The following is a 15,987-nucleotide window of genomic DNA, read 5'->3' on the forward strand; positions in this document are numbered from 1 at the left end:
TATGCAATGTCAGTTCATACCTAGCCATGGCCATGCCCATCAACAGTCCTCCAGTGTGCATTCTCCAAGTAGAATGAAAGAAGCGCTGACCCAACAGAGGCTAAAACAACATGGTGCTGGATGTGATGCACTTTCCATCCATGTACCCAAGGTACCCTAATACATATCACTGGATTTCACCCATCTTGCACTCTGCCGGATGGGTGGAATCCATTCTAAATTAAATTATAAATAAACCTCATTACTCTGACTCTCGCAAGTTTACAATCCCCAGGCTCCCTAGAGTCAATTCAGCATCCCTTTTCTTTGGCACTCTTAGCCTGCTTTGAAATTCAAAGAGGGATCTGGCCAGTGGCCATAAGGAGTACTGGCCTCCATCTCTAGCCTGGTGATTGCACCTTGAGCAGCCATTATTTCTATTTCTAGACCCACCACATGTTTTATTTTTTTAAATTAGACGGAGAGTGCCAGAAGACAGCAGCACTGTGCTGGCTGTGAGCAGCGTAGGCAATGTATATTTGATTTTGTGAAAATCACAGATATGTTGTTCTGTTTAAAGGTGGTGCTGAGTGCACTGAGCAGCATTAGCAGGAAAAGTTGTGATTTTCATATAATGGTCTACATCTGCAAATCTGCTCACTGTGTTGACATGTGGTTGACCCAAAAGGTAACCTTTGCTTATGAATTTTTAACTGATGCCTTCAGTTTTAGCCCAGGTTCACACTATTGCAAACACAGACATTGCATGTGATTAGCACCCGCACTTGTGTGCCGATCACATGCGATGTCTGTGCAATGCGAGTGCCCATGCGATCTGATTCCTGTCCAAATCCACAGTTTGCACTGTGATCTGTGAACCGATCTGGAGGTGTCCTTACTATTGTATTGACACCTACAGCGGGTCGCAGAGGGCAGTGTGAACTTCCTGCGGGAGAGATGCGATGCGGGAATCGGTGTTGGAATCGCGCTGGTTCCTGCATCGCTTTAGTGTGAACCCAGGCTCACTTGCCAAATATAGTGACAGATTTACTTTAAAACTCATATGTAGTCATTTGGGGCAAATCAAACATTTAATCTGGTCATTCAAGTCACTACCTTCATTGGTAGCCTGAGGATATGATTTAGTGTATTGTTAGAGAATTAAAACGTATTGGAAATACTTACTAGGCTGGACAAGGTTGGGTATTGCATGGTTTTTGCTCAGGGGAAGGCTTGTTTAATGAACTGCACAAGCTGGAGTTTACTTGAATCTGAAGGTCTTGAAGGCATACAAACTTCACAGTCATAAAACCTTATAGGGAAATCATAAGACTGTTCAAAATGTATATTAAAAAATAAAAATATATATACAATACACATTCATGAAAGAGGAAAACTTGGGAGTGGCTAATCCCCCTGAAGATGTCATTCTCTGATGAAACACGTGTTGGGTGTGGCCTATACGTGACGCCATTACACTATTTGCTTCCATGCAATTTTATCATGGAGAATATGTAAGTGCACTTCTGTTATTAAAGACATGGATTTTGAAACATATTGCGCTATGAGATGTTGATTCCTGGCAGTACAATAACAGTAATGGGTGTAGTTTAGTTGGAATTCATATTCAATGATGGGATGTCACCAGGTTTATTGTAGGTATAGTCAGATATAGAGAAAAGAGGGGAGGGGGCACCAAAATGGTAACCCACGGGTCGGACTTTAAAGGCACAATGAACAATGGAAAGTATACAAAAATATTACAATGTTTATTGAAAATAGAACATTTGGAAGAATTAAAAAAGCATATATATAAAATACATGATAGATAGTGAGCCCCTGTGCGTCAACGCGTTTCGCTTCGTCAGGACACATTCAGGGATCATTGGAAAAGGAAAGAATGTGTCTCACTTATGGGAAGATAGTAGTCTTATCTATAGGATTTCAGAGGGCAATATCCAATTGTGTAACAAACATTTAGCATAGTCAGAGGAGCCAGTAACTCCTATGTTCCATATGGAAGATGCTGTGGCTGAATTTATTCAACAGGGTGTAGATAAGGGGGGTATCAGATAGAAAAGATAAAAAAGGAAGTATATTTAGACAGGTGGCCGACACAAAGGTTATTATACCCTTTGGATTAAGGTCAGATTCATGTATACATGACCACTGGGACAAAAGCACACTGCATACAGCTAAAGAGGCAACGTAGAGTCCAATCGAGTCTAACCCCTTAGAGCAGGCATGTCCAAAGTCCGGACCGCGGGCCGATTTAATGTGGCCCCCCTGGTAATTTGGATATATATCTTTTGTGGCCCCCTGGTCCACGAAAAATGTATACTGTATTTATCTGCGCTGCCTCGGAGAGGACATGGAGCGGGGACGACGAGTGCCATCAGATTACATACTGGAGAGTCTCCTGTTTATGTTGTGGCATCTGTAATAGGAAGTCCTGTCTCCTGGGCTGCCATTGGACAACTCTTCTGTCTATCATAAGAGGCGGGACATTGTATTAAAAAGGCTGCTGTGTAAACAGGAGATTCTCCTCTCCTGTATGTAATCTGTTGGCGCTTTTGTTAGTGCTCGGCTGAACACACTTAGACCAACTTTTAATGGTTCAAAGAATGTCAGGCAAAATGGTCGGCCCTCACACCTGTTCACTTCATAAAATCAGGCCCTCTTTAAAAAAAGTTTGGACACCCCTGCCTTAGAGCCATTGAGAATGGTAAACACAGCTGATATGGCCCCCCTGGAGAAGAGATGCACGCTCATCACTAGGTATGGTCAAATCTGGTAAGGTCTGTATATACAGTTAAAGTCAAAAACAAGTCAGAAATGAGGCATTTAAAAAAAAAAAAAGGGAAATTGTTCAACTCACCACCACCACACGTGACAGAGCAATCTGTATAGACAGGAACCCAGGAATAGCTTGTCTTTTTCTCAGGGTTCTCTTCATTAAGAGAATATTGTAATGTATACTCCCATGTAAATCCTCCATTCTTTCCTTGATAAAGGATCTGAATAAAGACATCAATTCAAGTATTACGGGCAGTCTATCATAATTATTTTATTATTATTGGGTTTTTTCCCTAAATAGTTTAGCCTTTTCCAGTTAGGAAAAACACACATCTGCCCCCATGTAGTTTGAGAGATACATATTTCCTACATAGGATACCCAAAAGTCATTGGTCATATTAGACTTGTCCTACTTGTAAAAAACAACTCAGTTAATATCAATTCAGAAGTCCAATGTGCTGTGGCTATTATGTAAAGAAGAACTGCACCTTTGTTTTAAAAATAATATTGTAATCCTAATACACTTGATAAAATAGCAATACAAATGATAGCATGATAGATTTTGGTGTAAATAACTTAAGTCTTTTGCTAAAATCTTCCAAAATGGTGGCCACTTACCTTATCACTAACTGAGGCCTCGTACACACGACCAAGTTTCTCAGCAAAAACCAGCAAGAACCTTGCTGGGAGATATTTTTTTGCCAAGGAAACCGGTCATGTGTACATTTTCGTTGAGGAAACGGTCGAGAACCTCGACGAGCCAAAAATAGAGCAAATTCTCTATTTTCTCGACGGAAGTCTGATTTGGCTCGTCGAGTTTCTGGTCGGGCTGTTTTTTCAACGAGAAACTCGAGCGTGTGTATGCTAAGAAACCCGCTCTTGCTCAGATTAAAGTATGAGACGGGAGTAAAAGTAGCATTTGTAATGGAGATAACACATTTTTAAAGCTGTAACAGACTGAAAAGTGCAAATGTCTCTTACCAAACTTTTATTTAACACGCAAACACATGAAATTAGCAAAAGCAGCCCCAAGAGTTTAGCCAGTGGAATCGAACTTCCCCTGCCGTTGTATGTGTTGTATGTCACCGCGTTTGAGAACGAGGAGATTTTGGCTTGACTAAGTGTACGCAAAGCAAGCTTGTCGAGTTCCTTGACAAGCCTAACAAGGAACTCGACGAGGAACTCGATGTGTTTCGCCCGTCAAGTTTCTCGGTTGTGTGTACGAGGCCTGACCCTTCGGGCTCTTGTGTAGCAACAAGTACACTGGAAGTACCCTCCTGTGCCCTACAAGTTCAATTATTCAATGTACCTAAGGAAACTCCCTCCTGCCCTCTTCCCTCTGTATGGCCTGTTTATCCTGCCCATCCTTTAGCCTATTAAGTTGGCTCAGTATGAGGTTTTAAAAAGAAAGCGAAAGTCTGAAAGAAAACAGCTCTTTCTTAAGTGGTTTGTGAATGTGGAGTCAAGGGTGACATGCACAAGAAGAGCAGCTCTCAACCATTTGGACTATCAAAGCTGGATTACCAATGCTCAGGCTGGGGGAACAGCACACCCAACAGGTGCTAGACTAAGGCTTTCTAGCCGAAAGATGTAAGTCTACCCTTCCATTGGATTTTATCATGTAGCCAAAAATGTAACTACAATTTTGGATTGTCCCGAGTAACTGATGTCTTTCTTTTATATAGAGCCAAGGGTGCATCCTGTAATAAATATGTATTTGTTAAAAAACAATATTTTATATAAAAGTTGAACAAAACTATTCAAGAACGGAGTCTTAGGCCCTGTACACACGATCGGACAAAACCAATGAAAATGGACTGAAGTTCAGTTTCATCGGTCCAAACCGACCGTGTGTGGGCCCCATCGGTCCATTATCCTTCGGTCGAAAAATTTAGAACTTGCTTTAAAATTGAACTGATGGACGCCTAACCGATCGGTCAAAACCGACGGTTAGTACGCAAAAGCATTGGTTCAAAACCCGCGCATGCTCAGAATCAAGTTGACGCATGCTTGGAAGCATTGAACTTCATTTTTCTCAGCACGTCGTTGTGTTTTACATCGCCGCATTAGACTTGATCGTTTTTTTAACTGATGGTGTGTAGGCACATCAGACCATGATTCAGCTTCCTTCGGACCGTTCTCATCGGATGGACCGACCGTGTGTACGCGGCCTTAAAAACTCTTCAAACGTAGTTTGGTCTAACAAACTATTGCTTATACACCTGTACTAGAGGACCACCATGAGCCTGATATGATGCATCAAAAATACGTCAAAGCCAGGGCCTATTTTCAGCTGGAATGTTGGGGAACTCATTTCCGAAACCTCCAGCACTCAATGTATCTATTGGCAAGGGGTGCTGGGGTGTGCTGGAGGGTACATCAATGCTGGCTGCTGGAGGATCTATTGCCTTGGGGGATCTATTGTTGAGAGAGGGGTCTATTGTTGCTGGGGAGGTCTTGTGTTGGTGGGAGGGATCTACTGTTGAGGGAGGGGTCTTTTGTTGCTGGCTGCTGGAGTGTCTATTAATGCTGGCTGCTGGAAGATCTATTGTTGGTGGGGGCCTATTATTCCTGGGATAGATCTGTTGTTGTTAGGGTGTATTTTGCTGCAGGGGGTTTATTGTTGCTGGCTGAAAGGGGATCGGTTTTGCTTTTTATATTATCCTTAAAGGGGTTGTAAAGGTAAAAAAAAATCCCCTAAATAGCTTCCTTTACCTTAGTGCAGTCCTCTTTCACTTACCTCATCCTTCCATTTTGCTTTTAAATGTTCTTATTTCTTCTGAGAAATCCTCACTTCCTGTTCTTCTGTCTGTAACTCCACACAGTAATGCAAGGCTTTCTTTTTCTTCCTGGTGTGGAGTGTCATGCTCGCCCCCTCCCTTGAGGGGGCGAGCAGGAGAGTCAGGACGCTCTATACATTGTAGATAGAGAAAGGAGCTGTGTGTTAGTGGGCGTCCTGACTCTTCTGCTCGCCCCCTTCCCCCTCAAGGGAGGGGGCGAGCACGACACTCCACACCAGGGAGAAAGCCTTGCATTACTGTGTGGAGTTACAGACAGAAGAACAGGAAGTGAGGATTTCTCAGAAAAATAAGGACATTTAAAATCAAAATCGAAGGATGAGGTAAGTGAAGGAGGACTGCACTAAGGTAAAGGAAGCTAATTAGGGGATTTTTTTTTACCTTTACAACCCCTTTAACAAATTCCATACAAATTACTTAGCACCACAAAATCATACTTGGTTCTGTTCGCTCTAAAAAAGGGCGGTACTGGGAGGTGGGTAGGGGGTGAGACCAAAGAAACGGTGCACAGAGGTGAGTAGGTGGAGGAGACAAGGGGTGACTTGGAAGAGGAGAGTACCTGCACCTATTCTCTGAGAAAAAAAGCTCTGGTCAAAACTATACAGTAAGGCCTCGTACACACGATAGGTTAAACAGAGGACAACGGTCTGATGGACCGTTTTCATCGGTCAAAACCGATTGTGTGTGGGCCCCATAGGTTATTTAACCATCGGTTAAAAAAAAGCCAACTTGCTTTAAATTTAACCGATGGATTCCTAACCGATAGGTCAAAAATGATCGTTAGTAGGCACGACCATCGGTTAAAAATCCACGCATGCTCAGAATCAAGTCGACGCATGCTTGGAAGCATTGAACTTCATTTTTTTCAGCACGTCGTTGGGTTTTACTTCACAGCGTTCTGACACGATCGGTTATTTAACCAATGGTGTGTGGGCGCGACGGACCATCAGTCAGCTTCATCGGTTAACCGATGACAATGAACCTTCAGACCGTTCTCATCGGATGGACTGATCGTGTGTACGAGGCTTAAAGGTGTCCAACCGCATGTGGCCCAAGACGGGTATGAATTAGCCACACTAAATTGTAACTTTGCTTAAAAATGTTGATTTGTTTTTGGAATATTTTTGTAAAAATGCATTTACACTAAGGCCCCATTCGCTACGGAGTCCGCCTGCTCCCGACATTTCAGCGGGAGATCAGTCCGCAGATCTACGCTGAGCTGGCAGATGACAAGCTCTTCTCTGCTCACTGAGCGGGGAGGGGCTTGTGCAGCGCTGCTGATTCCTATGGAGCGATCAGATGAAAACGGATCCGATCCACCATGGATGGATATGGATGGATATGGACGTATCGCCATACGTCTGATTTTGGCGGATTGGGTGGGATGTCAGCGGACATGTCTCTGCTGACATCCGACGCTCCATAAGACTGCATGGAGCGGCCGTTCAGGTCCGCCGTCAAAACTGACAGGCGGTCCAGGTGAATGGGGCCTTAGCGAACACATGCAGCCGAAAAAAAAATTGTCAGTGTCTCTTTACTGGACTCTTATCATTTTTATCTGCCCAAATAAAAATATCCAACTCTTCACAATCACGTCGTATTCATGTAATCCGTTTTTGGCAGCACCTATATTTGTGAGTAACCATTTTCAAGGATGATGCACAGAAAGGGCAAAATTAGAACCAAAATATCTGATGAGCACCTTGAGAATTCAATGAGAATTGTTACTACATCCATTAAACAAGATACTGAAACGTTAGTTAATCAAAAACAGTGTTAAATATTGCAATAGTTTTATTCTGCCCTCTTTCACTTTTATAATAAAAATATTATCATAAAAACGTATTATTCAGATAGGTAAATCATCTGTATCAGTAAACGTTAACTTGTGATCTGCTTGACTTTTTCTGCTTATCAGTTATCCTTATTGTTAAAGCGGGGGTTCACCCTTAAAAACAAGTTTCTACCATGAAATCCAGCATACTAGCGCGAGCTACAGTATGCCTTTATTTTATTTTTTTGCGCCGTACTCACAGTTTAATCCCGTAGTTAAGTTTCAGACTCCCCGCGGGGAATGGGCGTTCCTATGCAGAGGGGAACATGATTGACGGCCGGCTATGGCGCGTCACGCTTCCCGAAAATAGTCGGAGTAGGACTCGGCTCTTCACGGCGCTATACGGCGTCTGCGCACAGACTAGGAGCTGACTGCGCAGGCGCCGTGAAGAGCCAAGTCGTATTTCAGGTATTTTCGGGAAGCGTGACGCGCCATAGCCGGCCGTCAATCATGTTCCCCTCTGCATAGGAACGCCTACTCCTCGCGGGGAGTCTGAAACTTAACTACGGGATTAAACTGTGAGTACAGCGCAAAAAATTAAAATAAAGGCATACTGTAGCTCGCGCTAGTATGTTGGATGACATGGTAGAAATTTTTTTTTTTTTTAGGGTGAACCCCCGCTTTAATGTATTTTATGTGTGGCCCAAGACAATTCCTCCTCTTCCAGTGTGGTCCAGGAAGGTCAAAAGGTTGGACATTCCTGCTATACAGAAAAACTATGCAGAAATATATATGTAAATGTATGTACATTACGGGACAAAGACTTTTTTTTTCTATACATTTTTCCATAGCTCTTTGTATAGATTTGACATATTTGTATGCACTTTATTAGGTTTGTGGAAATCCTCTAGCACAGGTGTATAAAAAAAGTGGAACAAAACAAATATAAAAATAAAATATAATTAACTATCATAAATATCATCTGAGGCTGTGGACAGTTACTCTGTATTGCTCTTGTTTAGGAAGTAACAGAAATCCCACTGGAGCCCGCTGAGGAAGCCCAAGGCTTCGAACCAGGCCAAAATTGTATGCTTACATCTTTTTATGATTGGGAAAATGAAATAAAACCTGTTTAATTAACCCAAGTGGGATTGCAGGAATGCAAAAATGTGTCTGATGGACAGTAAAAAACTTTCATATGCACTGCTGTAGGAAAAAAAAAAGGATCTTTTAATTCGATTTTTATGTCAAGGTCACTAACGCAGTGTTAAAGGAATTACATTTCATAATTTTCTCTTCTAAACTTGAACATTGTTTCTTTTTTATGTTTGTATTTATGACAATAGGAAAGTATTTCGGTAGGCACACCCCCAGGCTTACTGTAGCATACATATATTACAACCTTCTGGCATAAGGATGAAAACATAACATTTTTGGGGAAACTGACTGCGGACTGTGAGGTGTGTCCTAGCTTAGATGGAGCATCTCTTGAGGATGAGGTGGAATAACTTAAGAAGTGCATAAGGCCAATTGCCTTAGGCCACAAAAAAGGGAGGAAACATAGATCATGGGGCTCCATAGCAAAATTTTGACAGGGCCTCTCGGCAACTTCTCTCTGTAAGGCCCCGTACACACGACAGAATTAAGCCAGAAACTCGGTCGGAGCTGGATTCTGGCGAGAAACTCGGTCGTGTGTACACTTTTCAGCGAGGAAGCCGACGAGGAACTCGTCGGGCCGAAAAGAGAACATGTTCTCTATTTTCTCGTTAGTCAATGGGAAAAGTCGGCCCGCCGAGTTCCTCGGCGGCTTCCACACTGAACTCGACGAGGAACTCGATGTGTTTGGCACGTCGAGTTCCTCGGTCGTGTGTACGGGGCCTGACACTTGACAATGTCAGTTGTGACAATATTGTCAATGAAGATAAAGTAAGATTGAAATAAGGACAGCAGATGGAGAGCAGTCAACAAAGTCAATACACTACTAGGGATCAGTGCAGGGGATAGAATTTGTGATGGAACAGCAGGAAATTCACTTTAACCGCTTGCCGACAAGCCACCGTCATTATAATGCGGCAGGTCGGAATGATCCCCCGAGCCATCGTAGCTGTACGTCGGCTCCTTTAAGCAAGATAGCTGGCATGCACGCCCTCTGCATTGTGGGGGGTGCCGATCCTCATTGTGACCGAATGCGGGCACAAGAGGCAGAACAGGGACGTGTGTGTGTGTGTGTAAACACACACATCCCAGTTCTGTCTCCGATACGTTACGCCGCCGTAAATTAGGGCGCAAGTTCCATATTCATAAAGAACTTGCGCCCTAAGTTACAGCGGCGTAACGTATGTGGGCCGGCGTAAGCCCGCCTAATTCAAATGGGGATGATGTGGGCGTATTTTAAGTTTTTTACAACGGCGCATGCTCGAAATTCCGCCGCAAATCGTCATTGCTTTCGACGTGAACGTAAATTACGTCCAGCCCTATTCGCGAACTTACGCCGAAAACTACGGAAGCGCCACCTAGCGGCCAGCGTAAATGTGCACCCTAAGATACGACGGCGTAAGAGACAGTCGGATCTTAGCCTAATTTCGGCGTATCTTGCTTTCTGAATACAGAAAGAAGATACGCCGGCGCAGCTTTGAATTTACGCGGCGTATCTATAAATACGCCGGTGTAAATTCTTCCACAATCTAGCCCTATGTTTTTATTGTAAAGATAAAATTACACTCACAAGGATAGTAGTAAACCAAGCTCTTCAATCCAAACAGTAATGCTCTCAGCTCCTCTCCAGACCTTCCTACTGACCAGCAGTCAAAAGGGGAGCAGAATTACTGGCAAGATGGCCGCTACACTTTAGAGAACCAATGTAGAAAGCAGAGATTCTACCAGTGACCCCAAATTGCACACTTTTGAGTGCCATTATTCCTTAAAGGCATCTCAAAAGTGATGCAATTCTGCTATGATCTTTGTTTTGTTTTTTTTCCCAATTTCTTTATTAGATTTTTTTTTAGACAACGATTCATACAAAACAAATTCAGGCAGGGCCAGGCTGCCACTACTGGCCCCACAAATGCCGAATGCCAACAGTCTAAAATTAATAACTCCCACCCCCCTCCCCAAAAAAAAAACCCCACAAATCCCACCCTCACCCAACCCACCCCAGATCTCTCCAAGTACCAGACTTTTGTTCCGACCCACTCAGGCCCCGTACACACGGCCGAGAAACTCGACGAGCAAAACACATCGTTTTGCTCGTCGAGTTCCTTGTGAAGCCGCCGAGGATCTCGGTGAGCCAAGTTTCCCCGTTGACTAACGAGGAAATAGAGAACATGTTCTCTATTTGGCCCGATGAGATCCTCGTCGGTTTCCTCGGCCGAAAGTGTACACACGGCCGGGTTTCTCGGCAGAATACAGCTCCGATCGAGTTTCTGGCTGAATTCTGCCGAGGAACTCGGTAATGTGTACGGGGCCTCAGACTCTCTCCTCTACCCTTCCCTCTACCATTCCTTCCCTCTGCAATTCTGCTATGATCTTCGAATCACAAGAGTTTTAAAAACATGGCATGCTTGTCACCCAAAAATAAGCAGGAGCTCCACACATAGGACAGCCCATGAAGTAAATGGGCTGCCCTATGTATGACCCGTGAAATTACGTGCAAATTATACCCAACAGAATTGCAAGCGAGAACGCTTGTTCCCTCTATGTGAAAGTGTGAATGCAGCTTAAATCACAAATGAAATGCAATTAACTTTTGACTTGAGAATCTAAGCAATCTGTAGTTTGCTACAACTAAACACATACTCAAGAAGAATGGTGAAATTTGCCATCAGAAACTACTGAAACAGTTCTATTTTTAAGGCTGAAATGGAATATTTCCAGCAGCAATTTTAACATTTCCTAAATAATAAATGAAGCTATTTTCTAACAACTCCACATTAAAAGTCTGGATGCAGAGCCAGTAATTTAAACCCTTCGAGTTGGAAGGACCTCCAGGGCTACAGCCTACTTATCTGGCTTGGATCCAGGACCTATTCAGCCAAGTGGAAATAAGTTTTAGATTTAAAGTTGGTGAAGCAGCTCATAAAGAACGCCCAGGCTCAGAATAGAGTTTTTAGGTCTACCGCTGACAAATGCGCCACCTGACTTTAAAGACACAGCTCTCGGCAAGCCTGACCACAGGGCAAAGACTCATAAAATTTACAGTTAGTTCATTTTAAAACCACAGACTCCAAGCCTAGGATTTGCCAGAGTCACTAAAATTAACCATAAAGTTTGGTTATTCAAGCAGTGGCAAACCTAATTCTCTCTATTGTGTAAACTATTGTCACTGAGGCCTCTAAAATAAATGCTGAATTGTGGGTGATGGCATAAAGTAGTAGCAAACTGAAATATATACATTATGGCCGGGATTCACGTAGGGAGCGCGTGTTTGTGAGTGGGCGTAACGTATCCTATTTACGCTACGCCTCCGCAACTTTGACAGGCAAGTGCAGTATTCACAAAGCAAAGTTGCGGCGGCGTAGCATAAATAGGCCGGCGTAAGCCCGAAGGGAGAAAGAAAGGCGCACCAGCCTCGTGTACTACCATTTGACAATTTATTAAATAAAAAATCAAATTGAAAACTACTCACAAACAAATGGTGATAAAAGGCTTGTCATAAACGATGAAATAAAATACCCCTCGAACACACTCCGGAATATAGGGGGGAGGTTCAAGGTACGTCACTGCTTACTTACGCGTTTCGAGGCATCAGGGGCCTCTTCCTCAGAGCCCAGCAGCCTCAGAGCCCAGCGTAAGCCCGCCCAATTCAAATATGGAACATGTGGGCGTGTTTTATGTTAATTTCTTGTGACCCCACGTAAATGACGATTTTTACGAACGGCGAATGCGCCGTCCGTGAAAGTATCCCAGTGCGCATGCTCCAAATTAACCGGCAAAAAGCCAATGCCGCACAGCCCTATTTGCAAACGACTTACGCAAACAACGTAATCGATGGAAAATTTGACGCTGGCCCGACGTCCATACTTAACATTGGCTGTGCCTCATATAGCAGGGGTAACTTTACGCCGGAAAAAGCCTAACGTAAACGGCGTAGCTGGCCGGGCGTACGTTCGTGAATAGGCGTATCTAGCTGATTTAAATATTCTAGGCGTAAATCAGCGTACACGCCCCTAGCGGGCAGCGTAAATATACAGTTAGGATACGACGGCGTAGGAGACTTACGCTGGTCGTATCTTAGAGAAATTCTGGCGTATCTGATTCTTTGAATCAGGCGCCAAGATACGACACCTCACACTCAGAGATACGACGGCGTATCTGGAGATACGCCATCGTATCTCCTACGTGAATCTGGGCCTATGTTTGTTAAAAAAAGTAAAATTAAGTTAAATATTTAAAGAAATTAGCCTGGTCTAAATAATCCTATCAATATCCAGCACTGTTTATTAATCCCTTCCCTCGTGTATATATATATATATATATATATAGGCCCGGATTCACAGACATCGGTGCATATTTATGCCGCCGTAGCGTATCTTTTTTTACGCTACGCCGGCGCAGCGCACAGAGGCAAGCACTGGATTCACAAAGCACTTGCTCCCACTCGCTGTTAAAGATATGCTGGGTTTCCTCGGCGTAAGCCAGTGTAGGTGGGAGTGTGCGTGAGCCATGCTAATGAGGTGTGATGCAAATGATGGGCCAAGGCGTCATAGAAGTACTTAAAATTAACGGCGCATGCACCGTCCCGTGGCCACATCCCAGTGCGCATGCTCAGAATCACGTTGAGACAACTGCCTAAGATACGTCGAATCACTGCCTACAACGTGAACGTAACCTACGCCTAGTCATATTCACGTACAACGTAAACGTCAAAAGATACGACGGCTTGTGTTCCCTGGTCCATTCCTTTGCATGTGTTGTGCCTCCTATATGGGGAATAACTTTACGCCGGATGTACGACTTACGAAAACTGCGTATATGATGCGCCGGGCGCAACTACGTTTGTGAATCGGCGTATCTCCCTCATTTGCATATATGCATAGAAAATCTATGGGAGCGGCAAATGCGCCCCGGCGTAAATATGCGCCCACGATACGACGGCGTAGGCAAGTTACGTCTGTCATAGGAAGACTATTTTCACCGTATCTAGTTTTGTGGGCACGGCGCACAGATACGACGGCGCATAGTTACACTTACGCGGCGTATCTCGAGATTCGTCGGCGTAAGTGCTTTGTGAATCCGGGCCATAAATTATATATGTATTTATGTATGAAAATTAACTATGTATGTAAATTATGTAAATTATTTAGCACAGGGCTACTGGCATTGCCTGCATAATTCAATTGCATTACATTTAATCACACAGGCTCTTCTGCGGCCACTGAGTTTTGCGCAAAGGAGAGGATTAAACACATCAGAGTTCTATTGAAAGCTTACATACATCAGTGAGAAGCTGTTAACAACACAACTCATTCATTAAACATTTCCCTAGTGGAACTCGGTCAGTCCAGATTATAATTAAGTGTTTATATAAGGTCAGATCCTTCTGGCTTGTTGTGCTTGGAACTTTGATCAAAATCTAACCACACATTGTCCTAACCAGCTTGACTAAAGATATCTTGTACTTGAAGCAGTGACTCACATTTTCAACATGTACAGCTCGCCCTTCAAGTATCCTGAGACCAATGTGTTCTGAACCTCAAATTAATAGCATGGCTAACTGTATTTTTAGTCATGAACATGCTGATTATAACCCTTAGAGAATGGCTTATCTCAGACAATCGTGGACTTCGGAAAGTCCCCCATTGGTTGGAGAGTCTTGCTGCTTTATGTATATATTACACCCCTTCATACAGGCACCACCCTTACCCTTCAAGCGCATTATGCCATAAATATAGAATAGCAAAGGTTAAACCTGGGTGGCTAAACCGTATAAATGTAAAAAGTCTTAGGAATGCAATAAGAGGTGTAAGAACAAAATCAGGATGGCTAAAAGACTATGAGAGACACATAGCAGCGCTGCATTTTCGAATTGGCCCGGCGGCGGAGGAAGGAGGATGAACTTCTGAGAGATGGCGCCGCCGTGCCGTCTACCGGAAGTGGGGGACAAGGACAATGTCAAAAACAGGTATACTTTCACTCCTCCCCCCTGAAAGGTGCCAAATGTGGCACCGGAGGGTGGAGGAAGCAAATAAGTGGAAGTTCCACTTTTGGATGCAACTCCGCTTTAAGCTGCGCAGGGGGTTTTTCACTGTCAGGGCGATAGGGATGTGGAACTCGCTACCACAATTGGTGGTGTCAGCGGGGAGTATTGATATTTGTAATAGACTCTTGGATGTGCATCTTAAAGAACACAACATACAGGGATATGGAAAATGATTATCGACACTGACACATGTACACCTACACAGGTTGAACTGGATGGACTATTGTCTTTATTCAACCTTACCTACTATGTAACTTTGCAACACAAGTCAACAACTCGGGCTGCAGTTCCTTATCTAGGTTTCACTTGTCTTTTAAATGTTGCTCTTCTGGATACCTGGTGAGATCCATAGGTGTGCACAGTCTATTGCATTAGGGTGTGCACCCTTAAGCTAAAACACACATGCATGTGTATGTGTCTAAATATGTATGACCCCGACACATTGATCTCCCTTCTGGCACAGTGAAAGGGAAGAGCATAAACACTTCTCTTATGGCAGAGCCGGTAAGAGGGAGATCTTTCCCATGTTCCTGCCGCTACACAAAGCGATAACACTAATGCACATGGGGTGATAAGGGTGCAGTGGCATAGCGTGGGGGGTGCGAGGGGGGGCCACCGCCCCGGGCGTAAAATTTAGAAGGGCGCTGTCATGAGTGTGAAGAGGAGGGAGCGCCAACAAACATGACATAGGAACATATGCATGATGTCACCACTCCAGGCTTTACCAGTCATTATCAAGCACGCTCTCCTCTTCCCTATAGCCACCTCTGTCTCACATAATGGATCATGTGACCAGACTGGAGATAACTGAAAATAAATAAGTCCATGGGTTGGGGGCGCAAATTACTTGCATCGCCCCAGGCGCTGACAACCCACGCTACGCCACTGTTAGGGTGTGCCTGGGCACACACAGCACACCCTGTGCGCACGCGTATGGTGAGATCTAAGAAACCTAATTGCATGTTTCAGATAGTATTTAAAATGAAAAATTATAATAAATATAAAATCTTACTTCCAAAACCAGTGTTTCATTTGTTGGTCCAGATGCATAAATGCTCTCAGTCTGTTGAAAAGGTCTTTGGTAGTTGAAAACAGTCCCAGCAAATGAGAACTTCCCAGGCCAGTCGATGGTCCAGTCCCCAGTTAAATAATACTTCTTGTTTAGGTTTCTTACTGCGAGGTAGCTGGTTGAGACTTCGATCTCCTGAAAATGGATACTTCTGGCACCTGCCGGTATGGTCACCACTGTATAATAATCTGAACAGTAATGAGGACGGATGAGTATATGTATATAAGTTTATTTCTTGAACACATGTGCTTAATCAAGAGGATAAAAGTCAAAATGTATATGCTTCATATCTGGACAGGCCAGTGGTAATCAGTACACAGTGGGGTTGATTTACTAAAGGCAAATCCACTCCACACTACAAGTGCAATGCAAG

The 15,987-nt window shown here is 43.7% G+C and overlaps 1 protein-coding gene across 1 annotated transcript in view; it reads right to left on the reverse strand.

The window, feature by feature from the left end:
* Positions 1-15,987, reverse strand: part of ADAMTS18 (ADAM metallopeptidase with thrombospondin type 1 motif 18) — a 137,646-nt gene that overhangs the window by 19,434 nt on the left and 102,225 nt on the right. Inside the window, exons 16-18 of the mRNA XM_040329173.1 lie at positions 15,558-15,802; positions 2,858-2,996; positions 1,165-1,291 (exon numbers count right to left, since the gene is read on the reverse strand). Coding sequence (XP_040185107.1) covers positions 1,165-1,291; positions 2,858-2,996; positions 15,558-15,802 — 511 coding nt within the window. The remainder of the gene's footprint in view (positions 1-1,164; positions 1,292-2,857; positions 2,997-15,557; positions 15,803-15,987) is intronic.

The sequence above is a fragment of the Rana temporaria genome, chromosome 11 (assembly GCF_905171775.1).
Source record: "Rana temporaria chromosome 11, aRanTem1.1, whole genome shotgun sequence".
Classification (NCBI taxonomy): Eukaryota; Metazoa; Chordata; class Amphibia; order Anura; family Ranidae; genus Rana; species Rana temporaria.